Here is a 12,677-nt window from a genome sequence, read left to right on the forward strand (position 1 = left end):
CTGAAATGTTCTAACTATGATGGACGTGGTGGCCTTGCTTGCGTATTATGTTTCAAAAAATACTGTGCCAAATCTGGTGAAAACGTAGGGGTTTCAATGAGAGCAAAGCCAAAGTCATGAAATACAGCCATGGCAACAGCGCAGGTGCCTTTTGTGAGCTTTTAATGACATTTAGCGTTAATATTCTCACGCAGCATGATCAGCATACTATTGGTCATTAATGGTCGATCTTTTGGGGGGCAGTTCACGAGTAGAACTCATTTGGAATTCCAGAAAACTGAAGCTGTCTATGGGCGGCCATTCGGTTGAAGAATACAAACTTGAAATAAAGGACAAAAAGTTCGCAATAAGAGTCAAATGTTGCTTATTTACACACAAACAATGAACTCAAAATACAAAACAAATAGCGAAAGAAAAATCGTCCTATGTAAAGAACGAACAGTGTACTTAAGAACTTGGAATTGTATATAAATAACATGGTCAAGGAAAGGTTAAGTGATCCTAATGAATTTCCAGCGGTTGCTGAAAACCTCTGAGCCTAACTATGAAGGGTGTACAGTACGCCTTAACAGTTTGCGTGTATTATGTACAGATTCCGAGGACTCAATCTGTCCACTGTCGTAGGATACCTTACTTTACTTTTGTGAACGATTTGTGGTTGTATTGAAATACAATACTTCCCTCGGTTTGATTAACTCGCACGTACATCCGTGTACTCGTGACGTTTGAGATAATGTTCGAGGTCTGCTCTAATGCCCTTCAGATGGTTCGTACTGTGAACTGTCACATTTACGTGACGAAATGAAACAAAACAAATTATTTAGTTCATTTTGTATAATTTCTTCAATTTGCCTTTGGGGGCACGAGTGGCCCAGTCGTCTGAGGCGCCGCGATTCGCTGTGCAGAGTTGCGTCCCTTGGGCACGCCCGAAACCTATGATTGTTGGTTCGAATGCCGGTTCGCCCCGATTATGTTTCTAGGTTTGTCAGCACCATATTCGTGCTCGTGGGTTTCACTGAAGCGTTAAACCCAACTCACTCACTCACTTATCTTGCCTTTGCCATTTTCACTCTGTAGGAACTTGTAGAAAGATTCATATCAATATGCATGAGTAAGTGCAGTTTTCACCATCCACTTTGACAAGGGCATTAGCTTACATATTTGTTGTGCACTCAACCACCTTTTCTTTACAAACAAGGTAGACATACGTTCAGTTTGTTTTTATAACTTTATTTACCGGATGACTTGAATGGTGATATGTTGGTACCAGTACAAAAGCTTTAAAATTTAATTATGTCATCTTCTGGATCTACTTTGAAGATAAACACCATGTAGTGAGCGCTGTATCCATCAGTCATCTATATAATCAGTAAAAGGTAATGACATGTATATACACATTACTGAAAAAGGCATCTTTGATACAAACAATTACACTTTAAAACTGAACATGCACATTAGGTCAGCATTTGCTGCAATAGCTCGTAAAATATATACACACTGGTCGTTTTAGTTGTATAGAATGGTGAGTAAACTCAATCAATTTTTTTTTACTCGTTAACAGAACACCAGTTTATGGGAGTATACCAAGCTCTGTTCAATCATATGGAACCATTTTAGCACTGCAGTATTCAGGAAACAATACTTTAATTTATATACACCTTTATCTTTTTTTTCAGATCATTAGATGAGTAATCACTGCATACTTAAACACAACATATAGCAGAATAGATATGAAATACACATACAATATTAATATACATATTACAATCATAAAACAGGAACAATATAAATAGACGTTAAGCTGCCAAGAACGTGACAATTTTCCCCTATACTGTATAAGTTCCTTCCTTACCATAACGTGGCGATTTTATTCCTCCGTGTTTTTTAACCACCCTTTTATATATATTTTAGAAATCTCTCGTCGTGATTAAGCTCATACACAATATTATCAGTCTCTATCAAGGTTAAACGTAGGTTTAATATTTACCATCATCATTTTTGTCCAAACATAATTTCCGACAAGAAAACATGTCATAAATACATTAACAGATAATTTATTTGCACAGTAGTCTTTAGTGAGATGACATTTATACATGACACTTTATACAGCTTTTGCCTATTTCAACAGTTACACTGCCGCTATAGATCAATGCATTTTGTACTTTTAGAGAGGGTTCTGTTATTTTCTATCGAGACGTAAAATATACGGTAATTCTTTCGAAACATGAAATTCTCTTCGCTAACTACTTGTGAGAGATATTGTTTTTCACTAACCACTCGGCCCATATCGACCCAAACGTATCGACCCATTGCTTGCACATACACCTTTAAAAGTCAAACGACAAAGATCGAAATAATATGCATGCATCACTCATTATTACGGCAGTAAAGCGGGCAGCATGTCACTGTGAGATAGTCCCGAAAGGTATTGGATATAGCTTACAGATACACCAGTGAACCTTCGTGGTAGCAGATGACGTATACTTTGGTGTGCTGATATGGCGTTGTGATAAGTTAGGTGTTAACATGTGCATGAAATATGTATATTTCACCTATACAAATTTCCGGAAATATAAAAGCAACTTCAGTAGTAGTTCCAGGTAATAACAGTTATAGAAGTATATTTGTCCTGACACGTCCACCAGTGTGTTGAACCAGTGCCTGCGCATTATGGTAATGGAAATGCCTGCATTATCCATGTGTCGGGCCTCTTAAGATGAAAGCAGAAAAATCCCGATGAGTGTTGATGTCCGTCCACTGTCCATTAAACATCCATCCGTGTCATTAATCTGTGTATCCTGCGTCTTGCGCGCGCATGTCTGTGAGCTTATTGTCTTCATAAGCAAGGTTCGAGTGTACCATCTGAAATATATCATACATAAATGGTAGTTGTTTTGACATATGATCAGCTGCGGGGTTCTGGTAAAAATGAAACCTAGTGCGTGAATATGTTGACGATGCCTCAGCTATCGTACAGCTATTCACTACATAAATACAAAAAAACTCGTGAGTCTTTCGTTGAACAAAAACAGCGCGTTACACTTTAGTCAGCAATATGAACGCTGTTGATATCACTATGAAACAGACAGTAGCTAGTGCAGCTTACCTTCTACATGTTGGCAGTAGTAGTCTGCGGGTATGTTTGTGCAAGGTAAGATGGCCTCTGAAATGTTGAAATACACCTGCTGTCCAGGACCACATTCCCGAGGAAGCTTCCCACCATTTACACACCAGTAGTACTGAGTGCAGTTGCCAGGGTAGGTGCTCTCTCTGGCGATGTAGGCGTAAACGCTGCAGTCACACTTGGAAGGAGGAGCTGTAAAATCACCAGGAAAGTTGCCATGACGGAACAGTTGCTCTGCACCCTTTTACCACATCTATTTTCCTACCTTCACTATGGATGGACGTAGGAAGCCCACTCGGAAAGAGTCCATGGTCCCTAGCCTGTCGTACAGACCCTGATACAAATATATCAAATACAGCCCATGCAAGTCTATATAATTTGGCAAGCCTAGATTACTGCAGTATCATAGAGAGTTTCTGGGCTCCTTTTTATTACATTTTTATTAAGATAATGGAACAACTGTTTTTTTCTGTACGATATGTTCATTTCAGGGACAAGATGTTAGTCTACATGGTCCCCTACTATACAAGGTACCATACGCTTTCAGGCAAATGTGTATACTTTGTAGAAAAATATGTAAATTCAATTGTAAAAGCTGCAAAGATTTATTTCTACTTTTTTATATATATTTCTGATTTAATGTTTTGATATTGTATTGTACAATACGAAACAATCTTTAAATAGTTATAGTATGTGTTTCATCTTGATATTTCAGTTGGCTGCACCGTTTTCATTGAAATATTATCATTCTCTGTCTCTCTCTCTCTCTCTCTCAAACACACACACACACATTCTCTCTGCATAATCATCATGACGTAGTTCACATGTTGTACTATATATTTTGAGGTTAAACTATGAAAATAGCCAATGACAAACCTCAAACCTTTAAGGAGTTGTTATGTAACCAAAGTTATATGCAGTTTTAGTTACATCAATTGATATCATGAACATAGTTTGTTGGAGGGTAGCGGTGCCATCTCCTTTCCTCATCCTGGTCTTGTTAGTTGTAATTATTTCTACTTTGTAATGACTTGTGTTAGTTTAAACTGCACGTACATAATTACTCGCATACAAAAAGTTAATATAGAGAGGTTAGCACCGTTAATGATATGTCACATTTCGAAAAAGAAATCTTAATTAGTCACTGCATTTATACATACAATATTTTCTACGTGTCGTCAAAGCACATGTTAGTATAAAACAATACACATAGCAATGAGAAAAAAAACATTATAATTACACACATGTTCATTTACGACTTGTTTTCGGATGGTTTGTGTTAAAACATAAATGCACAGCGAATTTAAGGTATGCTATACCTGACGTGGTGACGTCTGCTGGATCTATTTAACGAAAGACAATACATTGTTGAACGACGTTTGCTGTGTTCTAAAACAATATTAACGTGTACACTTGTATTATTAGAACTAAATATTATCATTTCATATCACTAGATTGCTACCGACTTGTGTGTCTCAGTTCTTGAACAAGTTTCATCCTCAATGAAACCGAGACAACTAAACGTCATTATTACCCCTAATAGTGACTGTTGCATTTGCATTTTAGTTTAAACTGCACGTACTCTATAACAAATTACTCGCATACAAAAAGTTAATAGAGACAGGTTAGCACCGTCGATTATATGTCACATTTCGAAAAAGAAATTTAGATTAGTCACTGCATTTATACATACAATAGTTTCTAACTGTCGTCAAAACACATGTAAGTATGTAACAATACACATTGCAATGATTTAAAAAAACCATCACAATTACACACATGTTCATTTACGACTTGTTCGCGGATGGTTTGTGTTAAAACATTAATGCACAGCACATTTAAGGTATGCTATACCTGACGTGGTGAAGTCTGCTGGATCTATTTAAGAAAAGACAAAACAATGTTGACCGACGTTAGCTGTGTTTTTAAAACAATATTAATGTGTTCATTTGTATTATCAGAACTGAATATTATCATTTCAGATCACTAGACTGCCACTGACTTGTATGTCACAGTTCTTCGCAATGAAACTGAGACAAATAAACGTCATTCTTACCCCTGGTAGTGACTGTTGCATTTCCAGTTGTATTACCATCAACAGCTGAAAGGGCAGATACAACCGAATTATTGGTGTGATTTAAACGGCAGTTTATGAGTAGTGTATATAAAGAAAACGCCAAAAAAAGTTGTGTTCTGAAACAGGAAACAAGCATGAAACATATTTATTGTACGTTTACCACTCAAATTCTAGTTATTAAGAGATCTGAAAAAGTGCAAGACTTCGGGATGATAAAAGTCATACTCACAGGATGGGGTTCTTTTCTGTTCACAAAATGAAAGTGCATAATCGCTGGTACAGGCCAAAGCTTGTGTCGCATTAGCGATGAAAAGGGAACTTCCCGGGCATGTTCTGTTGATGGGAGCCCCGTTTACACACCAATAATAATCCCTGCAGTGGCTTGGGTGAGTGTATTCACGAGGTATGTTGTCGCCAGTTGCTCTGCTTTTGCAGGAGAATGGATCTGGAACAAACAACGGACATGGAACATCTACCTAGTTAACAAAACGACCGTGAAACATGCTCAATATGCTACTTACAAATTTGGTTTAATTTGTATGACATTCTACACTGTCACTATTGCCAATGTTGTTGCTGTCCGATATAGTTTACATACCCCTCAGTTCACAAATGAGTGACTGGCGTTGTGTATCATTTCTATGTATATATGTTATATTGTTCCTCATATCTATACTATTTGTTGAGGCGCATGAAGACATGAAATCGATTTGGTTGCAAAAACACTCAAACAGAAACAAGTTGTCGACACTTTACTGACAAATATGTAAATCACAAGGTTGATGACGTCATGGCTTTGTGATTCTTAGTGCCTAGTAGTAGCTAATTTCTTAAGCATAGACACATATTAGGAGATCAGATTAGGTTTTGACATGACTAAGAAATTCACCTTTAATAGACCTTTGATAGAGTAATGAATAAAAATGTCAACAGAAATAATTGAAATAACATTAATCATTATCATATTGGTTGCATTGAAACAAATATGTGTTTTCATTTATATTACCTGTCGTAGTTGTTTCAGCTGGCGCTAATCCAAACAAAGAAAACGTCGTGATAAGCATGTTTTGACAAAAGAAAACATATTAAATTCTTATCGTATCTTTGATACCTATATGGACAAAAATGCAGTAACAAAATGCATAAAAGTATTCGATGATTGAGTGCTCTACGTTTTATAATTTGAATCGCAGGGCGTTATCATACATTGTATACACACAACGTCTTACTCACCGTGTCAGACCTTACTTTGCAACACCGACATTACAAACAAGAGTGAACCAGGAAAACACATTGCCCCTCCAACGTCATCCAAAACATTGCTAAGAAAAATAAACTAAATAGATAATCAGGTCTGGAAGACAATTACTTGTACGTGTGAGGTTTGGGCAATATTGGATTATACAGTTTAGAGGAATAACAAAATCAAAAGAAACATGGTTCTCACCCACGGTCGTCACTGTCTCATTTCCATTCACAGTTTCATTTGCAGCTGAAAAGTCAAATTTAGGTTGGGTAGGACACATTTAGGGTATAGACCTTGTACAGTCTTGATTATTGAAAATACGGCACATTCACTGAGAGCACAAATACCAGAATATATTCAAAGTAATTTTCAGAGTTATGATAATCCGACTAAAACCAAATCTGCACAGATAAAATTAAACCTAAACCGTGATGATGAGAAGGTATAAAGCAGATTACATAATACACGTACCCAGAATTCAAGGATTAGGATTACCTTTAAGTGCACAATATGAAAGAGCGTAATCCTCGGTACAGGCCGTAGTTGGTGTGGCATTCCCGATGAAATAGGAACTTCCAGGACATGTGGTGTTAACGGGAGCTCCGTTTACACACCAGTAGTACTCTTTGCAGTGACTGGGGTATGTGTCACCACGTGGTATGCGGTCGCCACTCACTCTGCCTTCACAGGAGAATGAACCTTGGTGAAAGAGTTACATCTATGTAGTGACTTGCTGTTTACATGGATCACCTTTATACATCCATATCAGCCACAAATCTTTTACTTTTACTTCAGTATGGCAGCAGATGTCACAGAGTCAATATTCAAATAAATATTGTTGTTAAATGTCGCAGAATGTCTGTTTGAAGATCCATACAAAATTACATACCATTTATACAAACGAATCTTCCCGATTTAACTAATCGTTGATTTAATGCTTCTAGTACATTCATGTCTTTACGCAGAGCCATTACACTAACACTTTCAACGCCAGTCAGCGTCGATCCTTCATAATAGAGCCAGTTTCTCTCAGAACCGGTACCCCTGTATAGAAATCAACATTGTTCCACTTGTCGGGTGTACACCCAAGAGCACGAATAAAGGCGCCTAATATAACGGCGTTCAAAACGGCGTTAAACGCAACTCGCTCACTCCTCTGCTACGGTTTAAATTCTTGCTTCAGTGGAACTCGTAGCAAATAATTTCTATTGAATGTATTTCAATAAGAAACATAATCGATCAAGAATGAACTATGGTTATCATAAACGTATACTATGATCAGATTACAGCAACCATCAAGGTAACAGGGATATGGAGTTTGGAATACTGGACAATGAAACAACACGCAACACATCTTAAAGTTGTTTTCAATGATTTGATAATAGAAAATGTGCACAAACGTTCATGACAATCTATCTGAATTCTTTTTAGTTGTTGTCTGGTGTTGTCTTGAAATGAATAAAATAATGCAGTTTCGAAATATATATATAGTGTCAGTATTCTGGAATATCGTTGATTAAACAGGTTACTTGTGAGGTATAGCTATTACAATAACCTATTGGAATGCGTCTGTTTACATCACATGGAACTCATTAACATACACATGTGTAGGTGTTACACAATCGTAATGTGGCTAACGATTGTATTAATCATTCATATCATGGAAATATGACCTTGGACTTTAGCAACATTATTTTCCAGAACTGGGGTTGCCTATCAGTGCACAGTATTAAAGAGCATATGAATCGGTACAGCCCAAAGTTGGTGTGGCATTCAGAAAATTTGAAAAATAAAAATGAATCCCCATTGTTTACCCCATAAAGTGTTTAGAAGTATTGTTTTTAAGATAAGTAAATAGATGAGCATATCTTCATCTCTCAAGTTTTGTAGCATTGATAAAGATGAGCTTCTGTACCTTTTGTACTTTGTTGTTTTCTATTACGTGCATATTATGTTTACTCGCGAGTCATAACGTTCTGTTGTGACGACTTCCATACCTGTTGGACCATCACTAGGTCCTGCCACACACACATCGTTCTGCAGATCAATGCAATATCCCTTCTGGCATGTCGCGATGTACACTACATCAGAGACACATTCAATCCAGAGTTGACAATTGTAGGGATGCTCAAACTTTCCAGTCTTGTTCATGCACGTGTCCGCTGAAAACAAATGACAACATAAATACATAATTATTCCTTACAACAAACATAATCGTTTTGACAGTTGAGAATATGATTGCAACGTTGCTGATAAATATTGAAATACAGTGTCTATAAAATGTATTCGAGTATGTTAAATTGTTCAATATTAATTTTCAACCACTTACATGGAATAACATAGACATCCCCACAGGCTGTTGTAGCATTTGCTCCTTCTTTGACGTTACAGCAGACGCTGGAGGCATTCCACGCCATGCTGAAGCCATAGTAAAACTGGGAGGTTGCTTCCAGGGCACACACGTCAGTCTGGTTCTCGACCACAGACTCCTGCGTGGTGAAGTTCAGTCTGTCTAGTGTCGTACCATTGGCCAGTGTAGCACTCCAGTACACCTCAGCTGGAGGGATACCCTGTCTGTAGGAGCACACAAACAGTGACGTCTCCTTCCATCTGCCTTCAACGATCTCAATCGGCAAGGTCAAGGTCGGCTTCCCTGAATGATCTTTTATAAAAGAATCCGTAAGTTGTACATTGAGCCACTAACAACTTAACATGTGTGTACATACAATAGATTTATGTAATAATGTTAAATATATCGAGTTTTAGTGGCATCTTCTTTAATATTCAATATATGTTTATAGCATGCTGTTGTAATTGAGATTAAAATGAGAAGTATTGACTACTTACCAAGAACTGTTAAATTAGCCGCCGTTGTGAGATTCCCTTCCTCGCCCACTACACGACATTCATATTCCCCAGAGTCAGTGCAACGTGGATCACTTATCATGTACGTGAACTCAGTCCTGTTCTCGCTGATGTCTGGAGACTGACCCAGGAGAGCGTTATTCTTGAGGAAGTGCACACTGCTGAATGTGTAGTTCCTGTCCATATGACAAAGGAGAACCACGTTCCCGCCTCCTTGGTGGACACTGACATCGTCCATCATCAACGTCGGCGGAGGAAGTGATATTGTTGGAAGGCCGGTGGATGAGGCGTCGTATGATGTTGGGGAAGGATATATCGACGCAGATGTGTAGTCGGACATAACAGAACTTGTCATGAAACTTAAATCTGTGTTTAGGCTTGCTGATTCGACAGCTGAACCAGTGCTAATCACAACAGAACTTGATGTTTGGACAACAACATCCGGGCTTGATGTTTGGACAACTACATCTGGGCTTGATGTTTGGACAACAACATCAGGGCTTGATGTTTGGACAGCTTCATCCGGGCTTGATGTTTGGACAACTACATCAGGGCTTGATGTTTGGACAGCTTCATCCGGGCTTGATGTTTGGAAAACAACATCCGGGCTTGATGTTTGGACAACAACATCCGGGCTTGATGTTTGGACAACTACATCCGGACTTGATGTTTGGACAACTACATCCGGGCTTGATGTTTGGACAACTACATCTGGGCTTGATGTTTGGGCAGCTTCATCCGGGCTTGATGTTTGGACAGCTACATCTGGGCTTGATGTTTGGACAACTACATCCGAGCTTGATGTTTGGACAACTACATCTGGGCTTGATGTTTGGACAACAACATCCGGGTTTGATGTTTGGACAACTACATCCGGGTTTGATGTTTGGACAACTACATCCGGGCTTGATGTTTGGACAGCTTCATCCGGGCTTGATGTTTGGACAACAACATCCGGGCTTGATGTTTGGACAACAACATCCGGGCTTGATGTTTGGACAGCTACATCCGGACTTGATGTTTGGAGGACAAAATCCGGACTTGATGTTTGGACAACAACATCCCGGCTTGATGTTTGGACAACAACATCCGGGCTTGATGTTTGGACAGCTACATCCGGACTTGATGTTTGGAGGACAAAATCCGGACTTGATGTTTGGACAGCTACATCCGGGCTTGATGTTTGGACAACAACATCCGGGCTTGATGTTTGGACAACTACATCCGGGCTTGATGTTTGGAAAACACCATCCGGGTTTGATGTTTGGACAACTACATCCAGGCTTGATGTTTGGACAACTACATCCGGGCTTAATGTTTGGACAGCTACATCCGGGCTTGATGTCTGGATTTCTACATTCTGGCTTGATGTTTGCACACCTACATCCGGGCTTGATGTTTGGACACCTACATCCGGTTTTGATGTTTGGAGAACTATATCCCGGCTTGATGTTTGCACACCTACATCCCGGCTTGATGTTTGGACACCTACATCCGGGATTGATGTTTGGACAACTACATCCGGGCTTGATGTTTGGACAACTACATCCGTGCTTGATGTTTGGACAACTACATCCGTGCTTGATGTTTGGACATTTACATCCGGGCTTAATGTTTGGACATCTACATCTGGGCTTGATGTTTGGACAACTACATCCGGGCTTGATGTTTGGACAACTACATCCGGGCTTGATGTTTGGACAACTACATCCGGGCTTGATATTTGGACAACTACATCCGTGCTTGATGTTTGGACAACTACATCCAGGCTTGATGTTTGGACATTTACATCCGGGCTTAATGTTTGGACATCTATATCCGGGCTTGATGTTTGGATTTCTACATCTGGGCTTGATGTTTGGACAACTACATCCGGGCTTGATGTTTGGACAACTACATCCCGGCTTGATAGTTGGACAACTACATTCAGGCTTGATGTTTGGACATTTACATCCGGGCTTAATGATTGGACATCTACATCCGGGCTTGATGTTTGGATTTCTACATCTGGGCTTGATGTTTGGACAACTACATCTGGGCTTGATGTTTGGACATCTATATCCGGGCTTGATGTTTGGACAACTACATCTGGAGTTGATGTTTGGACAACTACATCCGAGCTTGTTGCTTGGACACCTAGATCCGGACTTGATGTTTGGAGAACTAGATCTTGGTTTGAAGTTTGGAGAACTACATCTGGACTAGATGTTTGGACATCTACATCCGGGCTTGATGTTTTGATTTCTACATCTGGGCTTGATGTTTGGACAACTACATCTGAACTTGATGTTTGGACAACTATATCCGGGCTTGATGTTTGGACAGCTACATCCGGGCTTGATGTTTGGACAACTACATCCGGGCTTGATGATTGGACAACTACATCCGGGCTTGATGTATGGACACCTACACCAAGGCTTGATGTTTGGAGAATTACATCCGGGCTTGAAGTTTGAGTATTTTCGGCCACTGGAAAATAACGTAATTGAACAGTGCTTAATGTGAGTTCGACCAAATGTTGAAATGGTCTTCTTAACTGGATTTACATAAAATAAGACTAGTATAAATAGGATCACTTGCAGAATTGCGGAACACTGAGTTGAACTTAATATCCTTTGAATTCATTTTCAGTTATGATAGTTCAGATGATGATAAGATAATTGCTGTAAACAGTACACTCCTGGCACATTCCACAGTGTACTGTTCCTGCTGGATCACAGTATTTGCCAAGCATTAATGTCCAGTAGCTTACACAGTAATATAAAGATAGGTTAAGTTGACTTATAGCCCCGCTATTATAATTTTGACTCACCGTGACGACAATGCTGATTTCATTATGAAAACTATATTTAATTCAGATTTAAATTAAGACGTCATACTCCAAGTGTAAACTAGTAAGCGTAAGATATCCTAAATTAGTGAAGTTAAGGTCTATCGAAACATCATCTACACTTTCATAAGATTTACAATTATTATTACATATGCAACGATCAGCCCCAAATTTTCGTCCACTGTCACCCGCCTCCGTGGTAAAGTACATAGAGCGTCTGCCCGGATCGGTGGTTCGATCCGCTGGCTGCGTCATTCCAAAATACTTTTAAATATTTGTACTTGTACTAATGCCTGGCGCTCGGCATTAAGGGTACAGCGTAAGAACTGATCGGCTCGGAGTTAGTATACCATGTCTGAGAGGGATAACCATGTTAAACTGCAGCTTGGTATAACAGTGCGAGAGCACTATAAAACAGACATAAGTTTGGGCTGTTACAATGTAGCAGATACACAGACGTGCATGCACGACGCTATTTAAGCGGAATGATCTTGAAAGCGACGTTAAACTACATTTCACCTCAGACCCCAGGAGA

At 39.1% G+C, this 12,677-nt stretch overlaps 1 protein-coding gene across 12 annotated transcripts in view; it reads right to left on the minus strand.

Moving 5' to 3' along the window:
• Positions 1–1,209: 1,209 nt before the first annotated feature.
• Positions 1,210–12,677, minus strand: part of LOC124128908 (uncharacterized threonine-rich GPI-anchored glycoprotein PJ4664.02-like) — a 43,050-nt gene continuing 31,582 nt past the window's right edge. For 3 of the 12 annotated variants that reach the window (XM_048391160.1, XM_048391158.1, XM_048391161.1), the window contains exons 9-20: positions 9,295–11,781; positions 8,777–9,109; positions 8,445–8,609; positions 6,943–7,146; positions 6,649–6,693; positions 6,208–6,231; positions 5,431–5,646; positions 5,181–5,225; positions 4,979–5,002; positions 4,444–4,467; positions 3,107–3,316; positions 1,210–2,862 (exon numbers count right to left, since the gene is read on the minus strand). In XM_048391160.1, the coding sequence (XP_048247117.1) occupies positions 2,837–2,862; positions 3,107–3,316; positions 4,444–4,467; positions 4,979–5,002; positions 5,181–5,225; positions 5,431–5,646; positions 6,208–6,231; positions 6,649–6,693; positions 6,943–7,146; positions 8,445–8,609; positions 8,777–9,109; positions 9,295–11,781 (3,803 nt within the window). In that variant the 3' untranslated portion in view covers positions 1,210–2,836. The remainder of the gene's footprint in view (positions 2,863–3,106; positions 3,317–4,443; positions 4,468–4,978; positions 5,003–5,180; positions 5,226–5,430; positions 5,647–6,207; positions 6,232–6,648; positions 6,694–6,942; positions 7,147–8,444; positions 8,610–8,776; positions 9,110–9,294; positions 11,782–12,677) is intronic. The other 9 variants (XM_048391168.1, XM_048391170.1, XM_048391169.1 and 6 more) reach the window with 9 other exon arrangements.

This window comes from Haliotis rufescens, unplaced genomic scaffold (assembly GCF_023055435.1).
Source record: "Haliotis rufescens isolate VD_foot unplaced genomic scaffold, xgHalRufe1.0.p SCAF_9, whole genome shotgun sequence".
In the NCBI taxonomy this organism is placed as follows: Eukaryota; Metazoa; Mollusca; class Gastropoda; order Lepetellida; family Haliotidae; genus Haliotis; species Haliotis rufescens.